The 26,342-nt window shown below is 40.2% G+C and overlaps 1 protein-coding gene across 2 annotated transcripts in view; it reads right to left on the bottom strand.

The window, feature by feature from the left end:
* LOC136864144 (serine/threonine-protein phosphatase 4 regulatory subunit 1) overlaps positions 1 to 26,342 on the bottom strand; it is a 1,196,145-nt gene that overhangs the window by 728,505 nt on the left and 441,298 nt on the right. For both annotated transcript variants that reach the window (XM_068226182.1, XM_068226183.1), the window contains one exon: positions 17,808 to 17,916. In XM_068226182.1, the coding sequence (XP_068082283.1) occupies positions 17,808 to 17,916 (109 nt within the window). The remainder of the gene's footprint in view (positions 1 to 17,807; positions 17,917 to 26,342) is intronic.

Here is a 26,342-nt window from a genome sequence, read left to right as displayed (position 1 = left end):
AAAAGAGTGACTGAATGGGTTGCTATATTTCTAGAAAATAGATCTCAGAGAATTAGAGTAGGTGAAGCTTTATCTGACCCTGTAATAATTAAGAGGGGAATTCCTCGAGGCAGTATTATCGGACCTTTATGTTTTCTTATATATACTGTATAAATGATATGAGTAAAGGAGTGGAATCGGAGGTAAGGCTTCTTGCGGATGATGTTATTCTGTATAGAGTAATAAATAATTTACAAGATTCTGAGGAACTGCAACGTGACCTCGATAATCTTGTGAGATGGACAGCAGGCAATGATCTGATGATAAAAGGGGTTAAAAGTCAGGTTGTGAGTTTCACAAATAGAAAAAGTCCTCTCAGTTTTAATTACTGCGTTGATGGGGTGAAAGTTCCTGCTGGGGATCATTGTAAGTATCTAGGTGTTAATATAAGGAAAGACCTTCATTGGGGTAATCACAAAAATGGGATTGTAAATAAAGGGTACAGATCTCTGCACATGGTTATGAGGGTGTTTACGGGTTGTAGTAAGGATGTAAAGGAGAGGGCATATAAGTCTCTGGTAAGACCCCCAACTAGAGTATGGTTCCAGTGTATGGGACCCTCACCAGGATTACCTGATTCAAGAATTGGAAAATAGAGACAAAATCTGCACAGCGGTCACTATAAATTCTTTAATGAACTCACAAACAGTGAATGGGCGATTTCCTGGTGCAATACTATGGGCAAGTACACAGCCAACCTTCAGCATGTTCTTGTCCCTAGCATTCTAGGAATACTCGCCCTAGGAAATAATGAATTTAGGCATCAACTATATGCAAGCTATTTGCAGTATTCCGCACATTTTAACTTTTACTAACTCCTAACACTGAATTTTCTATAAAAAAGAGAAAAAGAAAAAGAAAGCTATTTCTATTAATATACTTACTGATTGAACACCATTTGATAATTCGGCTATTAACTTAAAGCTTTTCTGTTCTTTCCTGTGATGCCCTTGTGGTCACAAGAATGAGACACTTCATAGCGCCTCCGGGCATTAAACTTTTTTGTTTTTACACTGTGCTTCTCCGTCACGATCACCGCAGTCTATGCTTCCACTCGACATGTTTTGAGCATTACTTGCAAACCAGAACAGGTAACTGGAGCCTGTCGTCGGTAGGCGTGCACACTGCAGAGCCTTGAGTAAGCAACGTGAGGAAGTACAAGCCGACCGAGAGGAAGAGCCTTGCCCTCGCGTGAACAGGTATTTCTAGCATGGGCACAGCGAGCAGGGTTTGACACCCGTGATTTAAGCGCTGAGTAACACGGAGAGTGAAATGCAGTGGAGCGCCATCATGACACAGCCACATTCACTGCCGAATACGCAAGAACAACTTCTTCTAATCGAGGCAGTGATTCTACCAAGAAACGGTAATACTCCTCACCGTTCACGCGAGGAGAAAAGGACATGCGGCCCAAGTTAATAGTCACCAAAAATGTCGACCGAAAAAAAAAGATGAAATATTTTGTTGTTATTGCTAGTGGTTTAACGCTGTACTAACACAGCGAAGATTTTCGGCGACGCAAGGATGGGGAAGGACTAGGATTGGGAAGGTAGCGGCCGTAGCCTTGATTAAGGTAGTACAGTCCCAGCATTTGCCTGGAGTGAAAATAGGAAAACACGGAAAACAATATTAGGCTAAAATGTGTTCACTAACGGGCGAGCTGGCCGTGCGGTTAGGGGCGCGCGGCTGTGAGCTTGTATTCGGGAGATAGTGGGTTCGAATCCCTCTGTCGGCAGCCCTGAAGATGGTTTTCCTTGGCTTCCCATTTTCACATCAGGCAAATACTGGGGCTGTACATTAATTAAGGCCACGGCCGCTTCCTCCCAATTCCTAGGCCTTTCCAATCACATCGTCGCCATAAGACCTATCTGTGCCGGTGCGACATAAAGCCACTAGCAAAAAAATTGTTCTCTACTGTCACACGACTGTTTTTTATGCCCTAAAATGCCGATTTCTGGAGTTTGCCACGCATTTCCTCGTAAATGTAGCTTCATCAATGAAACGAAGTGTGGAATATTCCCGCAGCCATTTAACACCCACCTTGCAAAGTTTAGGCATTGTGGGTAATCCAGCGGTGTTAGTTCCTGAATCGATTGACATCGATACGGGTGCAACAACGTTTGGTCCTTCCATACCCTCCACACAGCCATATGAGAAGCGCCAACATTCCTCACGGCAAACCCCGTACTGGTTGATGGATTATCATTGTCATTTCTTCTAAAGCAAATTTTGCTTACCATTCCAGAAGTCAGTTGTCAGACAGTTTTTTTTTTTTTTTTTTGCTATTTGCTTTACGTCGCACCGACACAGATTTGTCTTATGGCGACGATGGGATAGGAGAGGCCTAGGAAGTGGAAGGAAGCGGCCGTGGCCTTAATTAAGGTACAGCCCCAGCATTTGCCTGGTGTGAAAATGGGAAACCACGGAAAACCATCTTCAGGGCTGCCGACAGTGTCAGACAGTTTACATAGCTTCCGGGTAGACTTTGTGGTCTTAGAAGATTTCAGTTCCTTTCTCATATGTCTTGTTACAAAATAAAATCGGCATAATGTACCGGTAACACAAGTTTAGGGATAATGTCCGCAACATGGTCATCGCAGCATCCTAATTCTTTTGAATTAATAGTGATACTGTGCAAACTGTCCAAACACTAGTAAAATATATCGCCCCATAGACTATATTCAATGGAGAGTTTTTATTCCACTACACTTTCAACCTTTCAACTTGCACGAACACATTATAAAATGCTCTTGGAGGATGGTTGAGAAAAGTGCTGTCAGTGCTGTATTTATTGCTATAGTCCCTAACAAATGTGAGGGCTGCGGCAAGTATTTCTTCTGTAGGCTTTCCGTGAAGCAGGCTGACACATTTATGACATTTTGTGACCTTGGATACATTACGTACTATATATCCTCCTAGATAATAAATCAAACACTCCTTTGCAAGACTGCGGCTATCACTGTTAATTAGACCTAAACTGTTCTTATTTCTTAGCTGACATTCTTTTAGCATGGTGTCAATAATCACCCTTTGTTTTCTGCTTAATGTCGGCTCACTTCAATAATTTGGAATCTCTTACTTGTTAGTTGTTTTTCTTGCAACAAAATCTTAGCATTAGCTATTTTCAATTTATTACGGATAGTCATTATATTACGTCCCTGTCTCTTTAGTTTGTTTCTAACTGAACTTATTGTCTTTTTAGCTGTGTATGAATCTGTTTCAACTCTTTTAGCACTCTCAAGAAAGCATCGAAATTTAATTCGCGGTGAGGCTTGTGATTTTTTCTAGAACCTTCCTCCGACAATCAATCAATCAATCAATCAATCAATCAATCAATCAATCAATCAATCAATCAATCAATCAATCAATCAATCAATCAATACTGACCTGCATTTAGGGCAGTCGCCCAGGTGGCAATTCCCAATCTGTTGTTTTCCTAGCCTATTCTTAAATGATTTCAAAGAAATTGGAAATTTATCGAACATCACCCTTGGTAAGCCCTTCCAATTCCTAACTCCTCTTCCTATAAATGAATATTTCCCCCAACTTTATTTTGATATTGTGATATTTCTTACTTTTAAAGACGCCACTCAAAATGATTCGTCTGCTAATGTCATTTCACGCCATCTCTCCGCTGACAGCTCGGAACATACCACTTAGTCGAGCAGCTTGTCTTCTTTTTCCCAGTTCTTCCCAGCCCAAACTTTGCAACATTTTTGTATCGCTACTCTTTTGTCGGAAATCATCCAGAACAAATCGAGCTGCTTTTCTTTGGATTTTTTCCAGTTCTTGAATCAAGTAATCCTGGTGAGGGTCCCATACACTGGAACCAAACTCTAGTTGGGGTCTTACCAGAGACTTATATGCCCTCTTCTTTACATCCTTACTACAACTCCTAAACACCCTCATAACCATGTGCAGAGAACTGTACCCTTTATTTACAATCATATTTATGTGATTACCCCAATGAAGATCTTTCCTCATACTAGCACCTAGATACTTACAATGATCCCCAAAAGGTACTTTCACCCCCATCGACGCAGTAATTAAAATTGAGGGGACTTTTCCTAATTTGTGAAACTCACAACCTGACTTTTAACCCCTTTTATCATCATACCATTGCCTACTGTCCATCTCACAACATTATCGAGGTCATTTTGCAGTTGCTCACAATCTTGTAACTTATTTATTACTCCGTACAGAATAACATTTGTCTTGATATATTTTCTTCATCTTCATACAACACATCGCACTACAAACCACTATAAAAACGGTCAATAGTGAATATATGCCCCCCACCCACATGGGGTTGTCTTCAAGAAGGACATTTGTCCGTAAAATTGGACTTACGGTAGCCTCCGAAGACGGAGGCACACATAACACTTATCAGAATGCTTTTTGTCCTTTCTGGGAATCACCTTTTCCCATTTTGAAATTTCTGCTTCATTTTGAGGTGGTTTGAAGAAGTGTTTACCTTTCGTAGTTTTGTAGCCAGACTTACATCCTGGAACGAAGCAAGTAGGCATTTTTTCCTCGTCGGTATTTTTGTAAGTTTTATAAACTCAGCACTATATTTACACTAAATAAAAGAATACCATCACCAAATCACACGCTCTTCACTTTCACTTAACAATAATGCACGACAATTAAGTTTTTGCCTTTACAGAACAACACTACTGAAGATAAACATATTACAACTACAGATACCAACCCTCAGATAGCAACGGTGGTGCCCCTAACGGACGATTCATCACAGTCCCTATACCAGCCAACAGGGAACAACTTAAGAGCTCACACTTTCTCTTCCACTCGTTATGCTAGGTGCATATCGTCGTCGTTTGTGTACCGAAACTGAGCCATTCTCACAAACTTAGTAGCCAGTGTGGGCAAAAAATGCAATAAAACAAAAACGCTGCCTACTGGAGGCGGGATGCGACTACACGAAACGAACGAGAAACTTGTGTATTCGCCCTGGACGCTATCTCTGTCTCCATCTTTCATACACCCCACTCTCTGCAGTGACTTCGATACTAAATTACGAAACAGAATTTTCACAACCAGTTGTCTGCTCTAGTGTATCTGCTTACGCTTCAGTATTCCTAGCAAGCGGCTGGGTACAATACTGCTGAATTCAAGAATGTGATATATACTGACGGACATAAGTGTTCACACAGCAGTGGAGACATTTGACGTATGCATATATTGGCAATAGTAATTGCTTTTTTAAATATTTATTTAATAGAAATATATTCCGTTTACAACTGTATATTTAGTTACAAAATACACAAACGTTAAAGAACTTCTTTGCTTAAAAATAAAATAGTCTTCTAGTCTTTTTATGGGTGGACATAAATGTTACAACAACTTAAACTACACATTTGTCACCATTTGTGTACGGTTCAGTAACGTGTGTGCATTCCCTTGTTGCAAAAAACACTTCTTAACCTGTTAGGCATTGAAGCTACTAATTTTCTTTTGATTTATTCACCAATAGTATTCCATAGTAGTAGAAACAATTCTTTCAGCTGGTTTTTCCTGGATATGTAGTGTTCCCTGACACTCGTGCGAGTTCATGCCTTAGATGTTCAATGAGATTAAGGTCGGGAGACTGGGGAGGGGTTTTCAGGGTATGAGGTGTATTAAAAACAATCCAATAACGAACATTATTAGTAGTATGCTTCGGGTCGTTGTCCTGCTGAAAGTAATAATCAGCCTGGAGACCCTGATTTTGGGCACTATGTCGTAAATTGTGTATCATAATATCCAAATAAACATGTTGGTACATTGTTCCGTCTATAAGCACTAGGACCCAACACCTGAAGCCGCCATACACCACCACACCATAATACATCCAACACCGTGCTTGACTGCAGCCTGGAGGGTGGCTGTTTCAAACTCTGTATTCATCTTCCTCCACACCGACATTCTTCCATCATGGCGAGAAATGTTAAATTTGCTTTCATCTGAAAAAAACTTTTTTACAGAAGTCGTTATCCTTCATTATATACTCTTGAGCAAATGCCAATTTCTTCTTTTTGTTTACTGGGCTGACAAATGGCTTCCTCATGGGACTTCGGGCAAGATATTCAGCTCTATGAAGAGTTCTACGAATGGTCTTAGGATTTACCTTTTTAACATGGTACTCCTGAAGTTCTGCTGCAATTTTGGAATTGATATTTTTGGAGTCCTCTGCACTATCCCAATTACCGTCTTCTCTTCTCTCAGAGTGAGCTTACGGGGACGTCCACTTCTCTCTTTATTTATCAATGTTTTTGAAGATTTGTAGTTCTTAATGATACGGCACATTGTGTATCTGCTTCGTTTAATGATTTGTGCAGTTTCGGCGTATGATTTGCCTTCTTCATGCAGAGTTACTATTATTTTCTTTCTTCATTTGTCGTTTCCTTCCTAATTTTCCCCATTCCAACGTGAATCATCAGTATCCAATACTAATATAAACAAGCCTCGTAACCGTGTTCACTCCTCAATGTTCAAGTCAGAACTGATGCGTACTTATCTGTTTCGTTGATAGCTTTCATCGGTGTGTGTAGACTTCTGTCCAGGTATACCACCTCTGCCCGGCCTTATTTTCATCATCTCTTCATGTATGATCAGGATTTTACTGTACATATTTTAACGTATGTATGCATAATGTAGGTATCGTTTCAATTCATCATGGACCGAACAACGGGCGCGGTTTGCAACCTTGCCTATTTTATTCTGACTAATAGGTAATTTGGCCACTGTGTGAACACTTATGTCCCTCCGTGTAAGTGGCATTTGAATTTTCAGCTCAAGAACGTGATTCTAATGATTGTCGGGATATCGCTTTTTCCAAATGTGCCTATTGTGCATCTCCATATTGTTTCATGCATTTTGTTAAACCTCGTGTACATTTTAAAGCCCGATATTCGGTAATCTACGATTAACGCAATCGAATATTTTCACCATTCTAATCACAGTGGAACGTACAGTTATTCCCATAAATATTCGGTCAGTCTGATTTTCACACACTTTTATTGGGTAGTTATCCTTACACTATATTGATAACGTTTAATACAACGAAACATGTCGGAAAACATAGTAACACGTTCTACAAACATTGTGATGTAATTCAAACTCTTCTGACATTCATTAGTACGCCCTCTGTTGCACATTAAATAAAAACAAAAATTCCAGTCCCACCTCAAAAATATTCGGCCACTATACAAAAAGCAAAATCAACTCGCATAATTCACAACACTGTTACACATTCAGTACTTCATAGGTCCACCTTGATGTTTTAGGACCTATTCCAGTCGATTCGGCATACTGGCGATAACTCTGATATAATCAGGGCTTAATGCCACCCATTCTTGTAGCAGTCTCCTCTTTAAGTCTCTGACGAAACTTGGCCACCGCAATTGCAGAGCTGCCTTCATTCGACTCCATATATTCTCGATGGGGTTCAGGTCGGGTGATTGTGGTGGAGTTTCAAGACCTTCGGGCAGTTGTACAGCAGCCACTCCCTGACAAGTTACGACTTGTGCTTGAGGTCGTTATCTTGGTAGAACTTGAAAGTGCACTGTATACCAAGTTGTTCCGCAAATTGTCGCAAATTGTTTTTGAGGATAGCCAAATAGCCCCTTTCTTGTCAAAGTAATTTAATGGTTATAGTGTCCGCCATGCCAACTTGCTACGGGCCCGCCTCGTCACCGTATTCGGCATACCCCCTTACGTCAGCCGCGCCAATCACGTGCAGCACTTTAGTGCTAGGCCAGCCACTCTCGCCTACTCCAGCGGCCCCGCAGCAGAGGACTATAGAAACGACTGGAAGATTAATCTGGAGTCTTCTATCTCGCGAGGTTCCTGGATACATCTAGCATCCGGACTGTTCTGGAAGGCCCCGAGCAGGTATATGAGGAGTAAATTGGAGTCGGCCAGTCAGTGAGAGACGGAGTCAGTGAGTAAAAGTGAGTGAGAGCGAGATTGAGTTCGCTGGAGCGCAGTCAGTGATGGCCTGGGAGAGTGCAGCCTGATGGAGCATCTGCCTGTTGCAGCCGAGGGCTCGTTCATGTTTCCCTGATGTCGTGTGTGTGTCCCTTCAGGCTGGCTGCTGGAGGAGAACCTGGAGTGTTCTGGAGCGGCGAAGAAGGGAACACTGGGTACCGACGTGTGCTGACTGCGAACGGGGTTCGACGGATGGAGTGAACAGCGGATATATCCCGACCTGCGAGACTGGCGTGTAGGCTGTGGACCGTGACAGCGCTAACGAGTGTGACTGAGTGGCTGAGAGAGCGTGCTGTAAATAATCGATTACTCTGTGTGTGTGCGTGTGTGTGTCATTGTAGATAGAACATAAGAGAAACTAAGAGAAAGAGCGCGAACCGTGAAAGTGTGTAAGTGTACTAGTGTAACTTGTGGCTCGGCTATCGTCTCTGTGTGTGTAAATCTGTAATTGTAGTGCTTAGTTAATAAATCTTAGGAATAGGACGCTACCAGGTTCTGTACTCATTTATTTACTTATTTACACCGCCAACACGTTACAGTATCTTCAATGAAACTCAGTGCACCAACCCAGTTCGATGCAACACATCCCTACACCATTGCACTTCCTCCACCATTTTTTACCGTTACTTATAAATTGCTTGTTCTCAGTTCCCCGTGACTTTTCCGCCACACCAATTGCTTTCCAACGGACCCAAAGACGTACTTTGACTCATCAACAAATAACACATCCTCCCACCAAGCACTGGGTTTGCTTACGTACAGTGGGTTTTTGCGAACTCTAGCCGCTCGTTTTTATTTACCGTACTAATTACGGTTTCCGACTAGCTCTTCCCCGAAGGAACGAGTTCCTTCGCAGTGCTCTTCGCACGGTTTCAGTACCCACTTTCTTTCCACACTCTTCTAAAACAGCCGCTACCAGTTTCAGAGCACTAATTTTCGGATTTCGTTTCCCATTCCGAAACACAGACCGCTCCTCTCGTTCTGTCAAGCCTTCTTGGTCTGCCTGTCTGGGGGAACTGAATCTATTCTGTCTTAATTTTTGAATCGCCTTATTATACCTCCAGTTGTTCCGCTTATTTTAAGCATCTGCGATATCTTTCTATGCGAATTACCTAGAGCACGATGGAATATCACGACCTGGCGTTATTCAAACGTGGTATTGTGTTGTCTTTTTGCACATCATTTGATATCAGTCCGTAACACTGCAACAAATGACGTGTCTTGCGGCACCGCACTACTGAACTGAACGTTTTGCAACGCTATCTGTCCTGTCTCTGTCAATGAACACAACGGCAATCCCGGCCTTTCCGGGTGACCGAATATATATGAGGCTTGTCATTTCACCCACGTGCACCATATCCTTCATTTTACAGCATATTGTACGTCAATGTTCCGTGATTCCTCTTCGGCCTAAGCAACCACATGTAGTTCCATTACTTGGACAAATTTTCTTTCACTTTCAGCTCATGGTTGCGTTATTGTCATAACTTTTGTTGTTGTTGTTTAAAGGGGCCTAATGGTACGAAATGAGACCAGAATTCAAAGCGTGTGGACGAAGAATCAATGCATGGACGGATATGAATTTAAAACGATCATTGGATCCGACCCACAATGCCTCACATGCACAGAAGCTGGCACAAAACAATAGTAGTACTGACCAAGGGACTGCTTCTATAGCACGATGCTGAATCTATTATGCTTATAGTCGAAACGGGTCCAAAATCCAGGTCATCGGCCCCTCATAATTGTATTTATCGCTAGTAAAGTAGAACCATGCTATGTGTAATGTTGCGGTACTAATCGAAAGTAGCGGAGACTCGCGGTATTCCACACATTATTCCACACATTATTCACAGGTAGTGTAATGCGCACATGTAACACAGACCTATGGCGTTTCGCATATTGCGGCGCTATTTACAGGCAACGCAAACCTATAAAGGCAACGCGAACATATGGCGTTCCTCACGTAAGTGGACTAACCACAGAGACTCTTACTATCCCGTGGTATTCCTCACATAGTGGGAACTGATCATAGGTAAGGCAGAACTACAGGTACTGAAGGACCCACCTCCTGATTCACACACTGTCGCTACTAATCACAAACCTATTGCGTACCTAACATAGTGGTAATACGCGCAAGTAAATGCGACCCATGGTGTTCCCTGTGTGATGGTACTAATTACAAGTAATATCATGGTTCGAATTGGATCATCCCTTGGTCACCCCTTTTAGTCGCCTCTTACGACAGGAGGGAATACCGTGGATGAATTCTTCGTCAGCCTCCCCCACTAACAGGGGGTGTGTGTTTGTTCCGCGAAAGGTGTTTCATTTCCCTCAAGTCCGCCGGCAAGCCGGTTAGGACCCCCCTATCCGCCACCTGGGACGCGCCACGTGGGAGTATCAGCTCTCCCCCTGCTAAGCCAGCGTAGCAGTTTCGTGGCCATCACTTTTTTGCTGATTTTATCAGTGGCCAAATTATTTATGGGAGTGACTGTAGGTCATTTTAACTTGTAAACAACATTATATATAATTATTATTTGAAACAATACATCCCGACAAAATATAAAACATATCTGAATTAGAACACCGAACAACGAATTAAAATAGTAAATTGTGTTCATTCTATTGATTTAATTAGATTTCTTATAATTTGTTTGCCATTGCAGTTGTGTAATAGTACATTATGCAACAAGCCTATAATGGCAATAATTAAGACACGAGTATGTTTATAGAACTCGCTTCGGTCGTTTTATAATTTCCGTACGAGTGTCTTAATTACCACTATAGGCGAGTTGCATACGACTGTTTATGCTCGACGATAATTATAACTCTCTTTTTTAAATATTCATAAATTTTTGTCAAGATGTCGCTTGACAGTTGAGTTTAATGAACAGAGCGCAGAGCGCATGCGCTGGGTTGATTTTCAGTGAGTGGATCGGAGACCTTGACAATGCCATATGTTTAAAAAGCTTCGATAGAAGGTTATCATCGCCTAGCTTTATTTCAAATACAAATTGTTTATTGTACAGTTGGTGACGTGAATTTTCGGAAATGTGCCATGTGGTTGCGAAATATTGGAACTAGAAGGTGCGTCGACTTTAATATGCTTGTCCGACATGTTTGATTTTGGAAACAAGTGCGAAGCTAGTCCGTTGAGCGCAGGTGTGATGCTATATCCTTACTTAATTGGCCAAACAGTTATATAATAATGAAAATCTAAATTCTGGTTGGTGGAGAACCTGTATCATAATGAAACTTGAACTATAATGAGCATCATTAAGATTCAGTTTTCTGACATGTAATATTTATATTTCGGCATCGTCGTGCATAAATATACGTATATAATGGGAATCTTTATTCTTTTTTTCATCAGAGCTGTTTAAAGTCGCTTCAACTCCAAGGTTTTATCACGACTCTTACATATGATTACAGAATAGTAGTAATAATAATAATAATAATAATAATAATAATAATAATAATAATAATAATAATAATAATAATAATAATAATAATATTGTAACTATAAAAAAGAAGGAAAATATAAATCAGTATAATGCAATTAGATTTTGGAGTGCAAGCCAGTGTCCTTGAGAAAGAAATGACTTGATGACTCAGTGCTGGAGAAGCCAGCGTCACTTCCATTTCCTTAGGTATGTTGTGGTGTTGGCGCCAATGGTCATACAGTTGACATTCTCAGATGATATGCTTAACAGTGAGAGAGCAGTTACATTTACTGCAGGAGGGAGGTTGTTTCTTTTCTAGGAGATAGTTGTGGGTGATCTTCGTGTGTCCTGTCCTTAGTCGGGAGATTAAGACTTGTTCATGTCTGGTGAGGTTTTGGAGAGGATATGATCTCGTAGATATTTTAATTTTTTGTAAGTTGCTAGTGGAAGTTTTAAGCCAGTTCATTTCCCATTGTTCGTGTAGTTTGGTTTTGATATAAGCGATGATATCAGAATGTGGCGTGGCAATTTGACGGTCGTTGATTGGAAGACTAGTAGCCTCTTTTGCTGCTTGATCAGCTGATTCGTTGCCTGGTATTCCTCTGTGAGATGGTATCCACTTAAAAGTAACATTTTTTCCTGCAATCTTGATCTTGTGGTACAGCATTTGAATTTCTTTTTTTTTTTTTTTTTTTTTTTTTTTTTTTTGCTAGTTGCTTTACGTCGCACCGACACAGATAGGTCTTATGGCGACGATGGGACAAGGAAGGGCTAGGAGTGGGAAGGAAGCGGCCGTGGCCTTAATTAAGGTACAGCCCCAGCATTTGCCTGGTGTGAAAATGGGAAACCACGGAAAACCATTTTCAGGGCTGCCTCTGTGGGGTTCGAACCTACTATCTCCCGAATACTGGATACTGGCCGCACTTAAACGACTGCAGCTATCGAGCTCGGTTTGAATTTCTTTAACAAGGAGGTGTGTTGTTGATGGATTTAGCACTGAAGTTAATGCACTTTTGGAATCAGAGAATATTATGAATGATTTATAGTAGCTTGTTCTTGAAATATGAATCATGGCCTGTTTAAGAGCACACAGTTCACTTGTAAAAACTGTGAAAAGATCTGGTAATCTGTATAGCTTACTACAGTCTTTATATTTTACCGCACAACCATTTCTCTAATTGAATTTTGATCCATCAGTATGAATTGCACTATATGATGAGTATCTATTGAAACAATTTCATGAAATAACTATTGAGATTTCGCTGTGTCAGTTTGAGCTTTAAGGTTTTTGTTCAATTCCCAGTTGACTGGAGGCAAATGAGCTTTCCATGGAGGGGTATCTAGGGAGTTGTGTGTAAGTAAAATAGGTGGAAGGCTGAGTTTTACTTCTTCGGGATGACTGTATATTCTGATGTTAAAGGGTTCGGGTTGAGATCCAGTCAGTTTTCCTTTATGTGTCTTTGAACATATGAGAGATTTTAAGTAGTGGTTACTTGTGCCAGCTATCTTGAGTGCGTATGCCAAACTCAGCTGTTTACGTCTGATTTCAAGTGGTGGTTCGTTGGCCTCAATCTCTATACTAGCTATGGGGCTGGTTCCTAGGGCCATTCGAAGAGCTGAGGATTGGATGGAATCAAGGGTCTTGATAGTAGATGGTCTGGCAGAACAATATACTATACTACCATAATCCAGTTTGGCTCTGATTGTGGCTCTGTATGTGTTCTTTAGGACTTGGTAGTCTGCTCCCCAGTTTTTTGCTGAGAGAATTTTCATGATATTCATTCTTACTTGACACTGGTATTTAAGGTGTTCAAGGTATGGGGTCCAAGTGACCTTGTTATCGAATAGAAGTCCTAGAATTTTAATAGTTTTAACTGATTCAATTTTATGGTCTTCCATATATAACTCAGGGTTAGGGATGGTATGTTTATTTTTCAAGAAGAGAATACATTTGGTTTTAGTTTTAGAACATTTGAACCCTGTGGTTTTAGTCTAGTTTTGAATATTTACAAGTGATTCTTGTAATAGGAGATGAGTCGTCGTAATGTTTTTCCCCGGGCAGAAGATTATCCAATCATCAGCAAAAAGGCAACACTTAACTGGTGAATGGATGTAGGAGACTATACCATTAACTGCTACGAGAAGCAAGTGTTACACTGATAACTGATCCTTGTGTGTCTCCATTGTTGATTACTGCTACTTTTGACAGCATTCCATTTTCTCTAACCCGAATTCGGCGCATATGGAGAAAAAAATAAACGAAATATAGCATATTTCCAGATACAGTACCAATTATCACGACTCTAACACCTTTAGTTTTTGAGATATGTGCCCTCATAAAAGGAATTCAACTCCTTTTCACCCCCGCCCCCAAGATGATTTCCCCAACGACGATTTTTTCTTTGTTTTTAAAGGAGACCCAAATAGCAATTTTCACGTCTGTAACATCGTTAGTTTTTATTAGATGTAAGTAACCTCATACAATTTATTCAATTAATTTTTCAATTCCTTCACCTCCTCCCCTCTTCATTGGATTTTGCGAGAATACGTGTTTCTTTAATTTTAAAGCAGATGCCAAATATCAAATTTCACGTCTGTAACATCATCAGCCTTTGAGATATCAGTATCCTAATTAAAAGAATTCAACCCCATTTTCAGTCATTTTTACCCCTCCACCCAAGTGGTTATTCAGGAAACAAAAAATCACGTATCTTTTTAATAGAGATAAAAATCTATTTTTCACTTCGGTAACATGTGAACTTTTTGAGGTATACTGTACAAATGCTCATTTTAAAATTTAACCCCCTTTTTAGTTCCCCTCAAGTGGAGTTTCCAAAAACAAATCACCTATGTTTCTTTGCTTTTACAGGAGATTCCAAATACCAATTTTTACGTCTGTAACATTTTACGTTTCTGAGATATACTGCAGATATAGTATTTCTAAAAATTCACCCTAATTTGTCACTCCTCTTTAACCCCCATTAATTGGATTTTCCAAAAACAAAAAATACATGTTTCTTTATTTTCAAAGGAGATACTAAATACCAATTTTCAGGTCTGTAATATCTTCTGTTTCTGAGATATAAGTATCCTCGTTTAAGCCATTCAACCCCTTTTTCACCCCTTTTCACTCCTCCTATTGGGATTTTTCGAAAACAAAAATGACGTGTTTCTTTTTTAAAGGGGATTCTAAATACCAATTTTTTACGTCTGTACACTTTAAAAGCTTTGGATATACATACACTAATTTTAAGAATTCACTCCCCTTTTCACCCCCTCCTTTAATTCGATTTTCTTAAAACAAAAAATTCGTGTTTCTTTATTTTTAAAGGAGATCCCAAACACCAGGTTTGTGATATCTTCAGTTTCTGAGATATAAGTATCGTCATTAAAGGCATTCAACCCTTTTTTCACCCTTCCCGTTGGGATTTTCCGAAAACAAAAGAATACGTGTTTCTTTATTTTCAAAGGATATTCTAAACACCAATTTTTACATCCGTAAACTTCAAAAGTTTTGAGATATACACTCATTTTAAAAATTCAACCCCCTTTTCTCCCCCCATTAATTGGATGTTTCAAAAAAAAAGTTTCTTTGTTTGTAAAGGAGATCCCAAATACCAATTTTCACGTCTGTAATATCTTCAGTTTCTGAGATATAAGTATCCTCATTAAAGGTATTCAACCCTTTTACAACCCCTTTTCACCCCTCCAATTGGGATTTTCCGAAAACAAAAAAATACGTGTTTCCTTATTTTTAAAGAAAATTATAAATACCAATTTTTTATTACTGTAAACTTTTAAAGTTTTGAGATATAGATACAATCATTTTAAAATTTTACTCCCCTTTTCACCCCCTTAGCGATGGAATATCCAAAAATCCTCTCTTAGCGAGTACCTACATGTTAATATGAATGTATCCCCAAAATTTCATTTCTTTATATCCAGTAGTTTTGGCTCGGCGATGATGAATCAGTCAGTCAGGACAAGTTATTTTATATATATAGATTATTTTGCAAATTATTAGAAGGCCTATCTATTTTCCATTTTACAGAACCAAAATAGAGCTATAGAAGAACCATTACTTTTTTGGATCATTAAGTTCCGGTGTCTACTTATAAGGAGCTACAGGGTGGGGCAGAGGAACTAGCTTACTGGAATTTGGCGCCCTGAAGCGAAGGTTGCTCCGAGGTAGGTGGGTGTAAACATATTCGAGAGGATTGGGCGTAAATTTGTCCCTCTGGTTGGAGAGGACGAAGGTGGAGCGCATTCGCTCTAGAGGCATACTTTTCTAAAGGTCGCTGAATCATCACCACGGAACGAGCATTTCGTACCCATTAGTATATTGCACCCCGTGGTCATGTTCCTGGTCGAAAGTCTATTGTTTCATGGGTAAACAACTTCAGAGAAACTGGTGATGTGAAGAAAAAAGAGCCTGGGGTTCCACGAACAGCAGGTCACTACAAAGCATTGACACGGGAAGGCATTCCGTGTGCAATCCCCTGAGCGCTCTGCCCGCAAACATGCAGCTGCTGTTGGGTTGTCTGTTCCTTCCGTGAGGCGAATCCTTCATGAAGAACTGAAATTTCATCCCTAAAAGCTGGCTGGGATGCAGGAAAATCCACGCGATTTGGATATTCGAGAAAATGCATGTGAGGCGCTTCTTGGCATGCCGAAAGACACAGTTGTTTTCTTCAGTGATGAGGCTCATTTCCATATTTCGGGATCGGTAAATAAGCGGCACATGGCTTTTGGAACCCTGTAAACCTCGGATTTCTTCATCAGCGTCCCCTACATTCACATCGTGTAACTGTTCAGTGTGCACTATCGCGAGTTGGAATAAATGGTCCATGCTTTTTTGTTGAGGAAAACGAACAGGCAGTGTCGGTGACTGCTACCCGTAATGTCCACATGATTAGGGATTTTTTCCTGCCAGCACTCAGCGAGATGGATGTGGGAGATGTATGGTTCCAGCAGACGGTACCACGGCACACACACAGCGCGTGTGTCAGTGACTGTTTTACAGCAACACTTCCCAGGACGCCGTATCTACTTTGGGGACGATCTGCACTGGCTTGCACGGTCGCCTGATTCAGCCCACTGCGACTATTTTTATAGGGCAATCTAAAATCAGTTGTTTAGAACGATCGTCCTCAGATTCTGGCTCACCTGAAGAACAACATTCGTCAAGCTGTCGCCAACATACCCGTCGATACGCTGGAAAGAGTTGAACGAAACATCCGAGTTCAATTAACGCAGGGTATTGAGAATAATACACGCCATCTGCCTGATATCTTTAAAACTGTGTAAACATAATGTTTAAATATTGTACGTAATGCTGTTCAAAGAATTAAATGTATATCTGCATTCACACTAAGCAGTGTACTTCTCAAGACATAAAACATGATATCCAGTATGACGTACATTTCACTCAGTTTTCTTTCTAAGAGAACATCTCCACATCCTAACAACGTGAACATGATGTCATCTTCTCAAAATCCCAGCTCCGCGCTTACATTGGACAAGAACTCTACAGCAGTAAATTCCCAATTAGCTCGTATTAGCGCCACTAACTCCAATTTAGTGTTGCGTGCACGTTACTGGGTCAATCAACATACTTTCTCAACGGATCGCTGAACAAATACGATATACAAAGCAATATTTCCCTCAGGTCAAGAGCCTAGGCACTAATCCAACTATAGCAAGAAGACATTATCTAATAACAAAGACCAAAGACTATAGAATGAAAAGTAATCACCACGTAAGCACATGGCATAAACGAACACTACCTTTTACACAAAATACAGTAATTAGGACTATATCTCAAAATCTAAAAGTCATAAGAAACACTTGGTGCTAGAGTTCATGTTCGATACATCCCTGACCCTATTTAGGCAACATCCACCTTCCCATCAGTTCTGCCAATGGAATTAAGGTGTAACTTAATTCGCAGTGTTGATGTTTGGTTTCCGCGATGATAATCTTTATTTTTCATATCATCCTGTGTACAGCTGGATAGATTCTTTTCCAAACCCTGTTCCCAGAAACAATTAACAAAACAGCAGCCAACCGAACCATGGCTATCTTATCCGAAGACGATGTCGCTAGCCCCCCATCCTAGAGATTCCTAAGCGGCAGTCTATTCCACCCAAAGGCCTACAACACATTTCTTTTGAAGATAATATTCATACTCATCTGGTGCTAATAATAAAGTTGCTTTGTCCGTTGAAAGAATAATCCCATCACCACATTAACGTGCACTACAAAAAAGTATTTAACTCATATTAGTACTGTTCAAAGTAGCGCACAACCAAGAAATTCAACATATCCTTTACTCACCTATTAAAAATATTCTTCGACGTAGCATATTTTTCCAAACGGTATAACGGAGGTAAGAAATCGTCTTGATTTGCGTTGGATGCAGTATCTGCTTCCATACTCTCGGAAACTGCAATAAATGGAAACAAAATCAGAAACCATAACAAAATCGTATATATTGATATTATAGAGGTAATTGGTATTTCTGTTTAAGTTACGGAATATGTCAAAATGTAACATTTTAAACTCTTAGAACAATTTTACGAAAGTACAATAGATTACACGTAGAACAAATGAGAGAAGTGCAGTAAACTGATAAAATGTCACTAGAGTAGCAATCGAGGGCAAAATGTATCATTTTCAGCTTGTTCCATAATTCCTGAGTTTGAGCAGGAAATAAGGTACATCAATATTTTATCTACGCTAGATAAATTAAATGTATACATTCTACTTAGGTCTTCAACGTCGACAATTCTACGGGCTGGATACACCAAAAAATCGGTTTAAAACAGGCATAGAAGTAATTTGCTCCATGAAAATGCTCATCATATTTGCAACCTTAAAAACTTCACAGAAGATAAATTTTAATACTTCCCGAGTTTCCAAATTTTTCAATAGGCATACTTCATTAATGGGATAGGAGTATACACCGTAACAGGCGGCGCATCGACAGGTGTAAGTCATCCGACGGCTGGCGAGTGCATACGAGTATCTTGGTCGAATTTCGTATAGTAACTGTGTAGACAACTAGACCACTCATGGTAAGATGACGCGAACTGAGACTGAACGGGACATAATGGCGAGTGCCCGAAAGATGGGAAATTCCAGTTCCGAAGTTATGCAGACGTTCAATATTCCGCGCTCTCTAGTGTCATATATCGACCGATAATACCACACAGCAAGTTAACCGTTCTCATCTGAAGGGGATAGTGAGTGTAGTGGTCGACTACGGCTGCTGAAGCGTCGTGATCAGCGGCGTCTTGCGCAAATGACCCGGGGCAATCCAAAGGCCACATTATGTAGGTGAAGTAAGATAGGCCTTCATCACCGGAGCTGTACGACGTGTGTACGACAGTAGCTGGGACGTTCTACCGTACATGGAATATGCGAGTAGGATATGGCGCCTCTTCAGGGCACGTGACGTCGCAGTGAAGACCACAGAGGACTGAAAACATGAGGCCTGGTAAGAGTATCCTGGTTTCGCCATGTGGATTTGCGGTGATACCGGTACAACTTTGGGGTGTGCTCACGTGGCAAGGAATACGTTCACTGATCTGCCTAAACTGCTCACTGGATGCTGATCGCTACAATGAACAGCTTCAAATTCCATAACGAAGGCCATTCAAGAAGGATAATGCACCCCCGCATTTGGATGCTATTGCCCAGGAGTTGTTTAGCGAGTATTCTGGAGAGTTTTTTTGCTAGGGGCTTTATGTTGCACCGACACAGATAGGTCTTATGGCGACGATGGGATAGGAAAGGCCTAGGAGTTGGAAGGAAGCGGCCGTGGCCTTAATTAAGGTACAGCCGCAGCATTTGCCTGGTGTGAAAATGGGAAACCACGGAAAACCATTTTCAGGGCTTCCGATAGTGGGATTCGAACCTACTATCTCCCGGATGCAAGCTCACAGCCGCGCGCCTCTACGCGCACGGCCAACTCGCGCGGTCTGGAGAGTACCAAACACTGGCAAGGGTCCCGCTGTTGTCTGATAAAAACACAGTTGAATATGGGAAGCTGTGGAGAGATCTGTAAGTGCACACAATCCACCACCTACAAATACTACAAAGTTATGGGCAGCTGTTGAAACGGCATGGCACAATATCACTTCAGACATCTTGCGCAAACTTCTTGAATCGCTCATACGTCGAGTAGGTGCTAGAGAGTCCAACACGATATTACGTACCTACCCCATAACATCTGTTCTCTGAGTACATAAAAGGAAGGTGGCAACATACAGACTAACGTTCAGTTAGCGAGCCTCTCTGTTCATATACAGATGAGCCTGAGAATATTTGCGAAGAGAGATGCTAAATTTGCTCACACAAAATCCCACAAGGATTTAAACTGCGATGGTTTACAAAATCACTGAAATCAAAGGAGAGAAAAAGTAGAATTTCCACAATATCACTTAATTTTGAATGACCGCATATTTTGGGACTGCAACGACGGATTGGCAGGGTAAATGGCACTCAATAAAAATTAATGGCCCGAAACTGTAATTTTTCAAGTATATGCCGTACAGGAAACAATGTGGCCAAACAACAATTGCAACGTTACAGTGTTGAAATGTCCGCTCCATTAGTACATGCACACCGTGCTGGCCTCTGATCCCACAGGACCGGGATTCGATTTCCGGTCGGATCGGGGATTTTAAACTTCATTGGTCAATTCCGATTGCTCGAGAGCTAGCATTAGCATTTATCAAGAGCCACCATCCTCATGGACGCACAGATCGCCTATAAGGCGTCAACTCGAAAGACCTGCTCCAGGCATCTTCGGAAGCCACATGCCATTATACCATTATAGTGCTAAAAATTGGAACCGATACATTTGTTCGTGGTGAGGATTACTGCAGTCACGTCCTAGTTCGAGCACTATGAGCAACGGATGAGCGGCCTAGTACGTGATCCCGAGAGTCGGGATACCAGATGGGAACAATTACAGGAGGGTACTCAGAATCAGGAGATAAAGCCCAAGTTAGGAATGAATTCAATTGGGGAAGCTGTACGCATAAACCGGCATCGATGGTGGGGTCAGGAAGGCGCTTTGGGGAGGATTGGTTACCTACGAGAATAATGGACTGGTCACGGGTGTGAGAGAAGTAGAGGAAGACCAAGACGACGATAGTTTGAGTCAGTTTCTAACGATTTGAAAATAAGAGGTAAATGACAAAGGGAGGCCACACAGCTAGTTACACAGAGGATTTTGGCGGCATTTAATGTATTCAAAGGGGCGTGCAGACTGAACTGATAAGCATAACGTTCCATAATTATGTACGATACGATACATTGCGTTGCTCCACGTACACATGCATGGAGTCAAGAGATCTACAACATACTACGCTTAAGCTGGAGAAAGGGATGACCATACATGTCTGAAAGCGAGGTTCACACAGTCACAACACTGTTTTCACCTTAGGCGGCGTAAGCCTCTACACTCTACAGAAGAATAAGGCAATTATTTTACATATTCTGTGACGACGCCTCAGTATGAAATCGTTCGCCCTGGAACCAGTGTACATGTTCAGATCAGGGGACAAGGAAAAAAATTGTCATTTAACGCCTATGGGGGTGATTGGCGATATCGCTGTGCGCTTCATTGACAACGAAATTTCTATTACAGGAACAACGTAAATTCCTACGTTCAACAACAAAAACTGAGATTACTACTGTGATGATGTGTGTGTCAACCTTAACACATTTTTTTAACAAGTTGCTTTACGTCACACCGACACAGATAGGTCTTTTGGCGACGATAACCTTAACACACAGTCAGCCATTAGGCTGAGAAAAAGCTCATCATTCTTGCATTAGTTCAATTTTCAGTATGGATGATGACGATGCTTGTTTAAACGGGCCTAACATCTAGGTTATCGGCCCCTAATGTTACGAGATGAAACGAAATCTTCTATATATATAAAACTAGCAATTACCCGCGGCTTCGCTCGCGTGGATTTCGTAATTAGTTCAAAGTAATCGTTCCTCGGCATTGTACTAAGACATTATCTGAAAATTCCTAAAGTAGAAAAACTTACCCAAAAATTGAGTTTCATTTACCCCAGAAATTATTTGTAAATCATGTTTGTGGTATTTCATTTTGAGACCAAAACGACCATGCGACATAGAAGTATACATGTGAGAAACAGTCTTCTCTCAAGTCGAAGAAATAAATACATGCTTATTTTATTTTTAAAGGAGATTCCAAATACCTATTCCCGCATCTGTAATATCTTCAGTTTTTGAGATATACACAAGCATCCCCATAAAAAGAATTCAACCCCTTGATCAGTCCTTCCCCCACCCCCACCTGTGTATTTTCCGAAAAACAAAAGTTCACGTTCCTTTATTTTTAAAGGATATTCCAAATACCAATTTCCACGTCTTTTACATCTTTAGTTTTGAGATATAAGTATCCTCATACAAAGAATTCAACTAATTTTTCAATTCATTCACCCCCCTTAACTGGATTTTCCGTCCGCCTCTGTAGCGTAACGGTTAGTGTTATTAGCTGCCGTCCTCGGCAGCCCGGGTTCGATTCCCGGTACTGCCAGAAATTTAAGAATGGCAGGAGGGCTGGTGTGTGGTTGAAATGGTACACGCAGCTCACCTCCGTCGGGGGTGTGCCTGAAAACACCTGCACCACCTCGGGATGAGGACACGAGCCTCAGTGGATATATCGAAGACAAAAGAACACGTGTTCTTTACTTTGAAAGAAGATTCCAAATACAAATGTGCATGCCTCTAACTTCTTCAGTTTTTGAGATATAAGTATCCTCATAAAAATAATTCAACTCCTTTCTCACTTCAGTCCGTTAAGTTCATCCCCCCACTCTCCCCCAAAAAATGCGTGTTTCTTTATTTTTAAGGGATATTCCAAAACAAATTTTCACGCGCCTAACCTTAAGTTTTTATATGATGGTTTCTACATAAAAGGAATTACATTTCTTCACTACCTTTCACCCTTCCCCTTAAGTGAATTTCCCGAAAACCAAAAATACTTGTTTCTTTATTTATAAAGGAGCTTCCAAATGCCAATTATCACGACTGTAAAATCTTCAGTTTTCAGATATAAGTATCCTCATACAAAGAATTCAACTAATTTTTCAATTGATTAACCCCCTTAAGTGGATTTTCCAAAGACAAAAGATTACGCGTTTCTTTACTTTGAAAGAAAATTCCAAAGAGAAATTTTTCATGTACGTAATATCTTCAGTTTTTGGGATATAAGAATCATCATGAAAATAATTCGTCTTCTTTTTTACTCCATTCCCGCCCGTTAAGTTAGTTTCCTCCACCCAAAAAATGCGAGTTCCTTTATTTTTAAAGGCGATTCCAAATACCAATTTCCACGTCTGTAACCTTCAGTTTTGAGATATAAGTTTCTCCAGAAAAATAATTCAATTTTTTTCACTTCCATTCACACTCCCCACTCAAGTGAATTTTCCAAAAAACAAACAGTACCCGTTTCTTTAAAAGAGCTTCCAAATACCAATTATCACGACTGTATCATCTTCAGTTTTTGAGATATATGTATCCTCGTAAAATAAAATCATCTCCGTTTTCATCCCCCCTACCACGTTGATTTCCCTCCCCTCAAATGCGTGTTTCTTTTTTCAAAAGGAGATTCCAAATACCGTTTTCACGTTTGTAACATCTTTAGATTTTTTGGTGTATATATACTCATACAGATAATTCAACTAATTTTTCAATTCTCCCCTCCCCCGTTAAAGTTTTTTCTGAAAACAAAAGAATATGTGTTTCCTTATTTTTGAAGGAGATTCTAAATACCAAAATTCACGTCTGCAAGATGTTAAGTTTTGGAGATATACTGTAGATACGCTAATTTTAAAAAATCACCCCCTTGTTCAGTTCCCCTTAGGTGGATTTTCCGAAAAAAAATACTTATGTTTCTTTACCTTCACAGGAAATTCCAAATACCAGTTTTCAAATCTGTAACATGTTACGTGTCTGAGATAATTTGCAGATATATTGTTTTTAATAATTCACCCCGTTTGTCACTCCTGTTCATCCCCTATTCATCGGATTATTCAAAAACACAAAAATATGTGCTCCTTTTTTCAAAGGAGATTCCAAATACCAATTTTCATGTCTATAACATCTTCAGTTTTTGAGATATAAGTCACCTCATAAAAGGGGTTCTTCCATTTCCCCTTTTTTTCACCCCCCTTTATGGGATTTTCCGAAAACAAAATAATACGTAGGCTATTTCCTTATTTTTTTAGAGGAGATTCCAAATACTAATTTTTACGTCCGTAAATTTTCAAGTTTTTGAGATATGGATATCCTCATTTTAAAAATTCACCCCCTTAGCGATGGAATATACAAAAATCCTCCCTTAGTGAGCACCTACACCCTAATATAAATGTATCCACAAATTTTCATTTCTTTACGTCCAGTAGTTTTGGCTCGGCGATGATGTATCAGTCAGTCAGTTAGTCAGTCAGGACTCGCTATTTTATATATATTTATACTAGCAAGGTACCCGTGCTTCGCTACGGTATTATACTGAAATTTATAATTAAATGCTTATTGTTATAGATATATAATCCGCCGAAATTCGCGATCTGACTCGTTTTCTGCGAGAATCCGCCAAAATTCGCGATCTGACTCGTTTTCTAATAGATTACGGCAAGTCTCCCTCCATTTTTCAATCTTTCTTTCCAGCAATCGATTTCGTACTTCCCAGGCTAGGTCCAGGTATTCCACCCGGTCAGTTGCGTCCCTAAATCTTTGCCATCTTTCCCTATAAGCATTTTTAATATGGATGAAATCCTTCAGGAGATCCGGCGTGGTGTCGTCTTGGGTGCCTTGGCGGTTCTGAACCCGCAGCCGAACTGCATTCTTAGTCATTACCCGTCCAGGACCCGTTTCCAGCGCGGTCCGCACATTTGACGAAGGTCGAGAACATTTATTATTATTATTATTATTATTATTATTATTATTATTATTATAGATGTTCTGGACCCCACAGCATGATGCAAGACCGCTACTTGGTGGTAAATTACATCTGCTGCCATTGTCATTGTTGAGAATGTGACCAGCACCATTGTCGCGCGTAGGCAAGTGTGGGAGATTTCTGGCCATAGGAATGACATACTTCCGTGCATTATTGACCTTATTATAGAGGTGAAAAATTGGACGGTCAATCTCATTCCCATCGTTTATTTTAAATGTGTTTACATTTTTATTTATATCCCAGGAGAATCTACTGTAATCTAAGAACGTTCTCCGAAGGAAAAGATGGCTGTTGAAAACGAACCCAGGAAAGATTAAAAATGATCGGTTTATGATCAGAATAAGTACATCGAAAATCTACAGCCTGTTTCCAGTCATTCGACAGGGTCAGGAATGGAATGAATAAAGCCCCCATCAAGGGGCGACAATAGCAATTGTGCCGGCAGCCGAAACCTGTCGCACTCCTCTGGGGCAATGAATAATGGATGACAAATGAAATGAAATTATATTGGACAGTGTAGCTGGAATGAATGATGACAGGGAAAACCGGAGTATCCGGAGAAAAAACTGTCCTGCCCCCGTTTTGTCCAACACGAATGTCACATGGAGAAACCGGGATTTGAACCACGGAACCCAGCTGTGAGAGGCCGGCGCGCTGCCGCCTGAGCAACGGAGGCTCCTTATAAATGCATTATGAACAGTAAAATCAATTGGTCTCACCTACTTTTACACCCCACCCCACAAAAAAACTAAAAGAAGGCGTATTTCTTTATGTTTAAAGGAGCTTCCAAACACCATTGTTTACGTCTATTACCTTCAGTTTTGAGACTAAAATAATTAACTTTTTTCACTTTCACCCCCCCCCCAAGTGAATTTTCCGGCAAAATATACTTGTTTCTTTAATAGTAAAGGATCTTCTAAATACCAATTATCACGACTGTAACTTCTTCAGTTTTTGATTTATGTGTCCTCATGAAAGGAATTCAACTCCTTTTCACTCACGCCTCCCAAGATGATACCCCTCACAAAACGGGCTTTTCTTTGTGTTTAAGGGAGATCCAAATACCAATTTTCACGTCTGTAGGCCCTAACAACTTTAGTTTTATTAGATGTAAGTATTTTCATATAATTAAGTCAATTTTTCAATTCTTTCACCACCCCCCTCTCCATTCATTGGATTTTCCGAGAATTCGTGCTTCTTTACTTTTAAAGCAGATTCCAAACATCAAACTTCACGTCTGTAATATCTTCATTTTTGAGATAACAGTAGCCTAATTAAAAGAATTCAACACCATTTTTAGTCAATTTTACCCCCCCCCCTTTCCACCCAAGTGCTATATCCGAAAACTAAAAATACACGTTTCCTTAGTTTTATAGAGATAAAAATACCATTTTTCACTTCCGTCACATGTTAAGTTTCTTGAGATATACTGTATAAATTCTCATTTTAAAATTTAACCCCCTTTTTAGTTCCCCTTAAGAGGAGTTTCCAAAATACAAATCGCCTATGTTTCTTAACAATTACAGGAGATTCCAAATACCACTTTTTACGTCTGTAACATTCTACGTTTCTCAGATATTCTGTAGATACTGTCTTTCAAAAAATTCACCCAAATATGTCACTCCTGTTTAACCGCCATTAATTGGATTTTCCAAAAACAAAAAAAATATGTGTTTCTTTATTTTTAAAGGAGATCCCGTATACAAATTTTCAGTTCTGTAATATCTCCAGTTTCTGAGATATATGTATCCTCATTAAAGGCATTCAACCCATTATTCACCCATTTACACCCCTCCTATTACAATTTTCCGAAAACAAAAAATACATGTTTCTTTATTTTTAGAGGGGATTCAAGATAC

Source organism: Anabrus simplex, chromosome 2 (genome assembly GCF_040414725.1).
Source record: "Anabrus simplex isolate iqAnaSimp1 chromosome 2, ASM4041472v1, whole genome shotgun sequence".
Lineage (NCBI taxonomy): Eukaryota > Metazoa > Arthropoda > Insecta > Orthoptera > Tettigoniidae > Anabrus > Anabrus simplex.
Note: the sequence above shows the minus strand (reverse complement) of the source record. Positions and strands in the feature narration are given on the sequence as shown.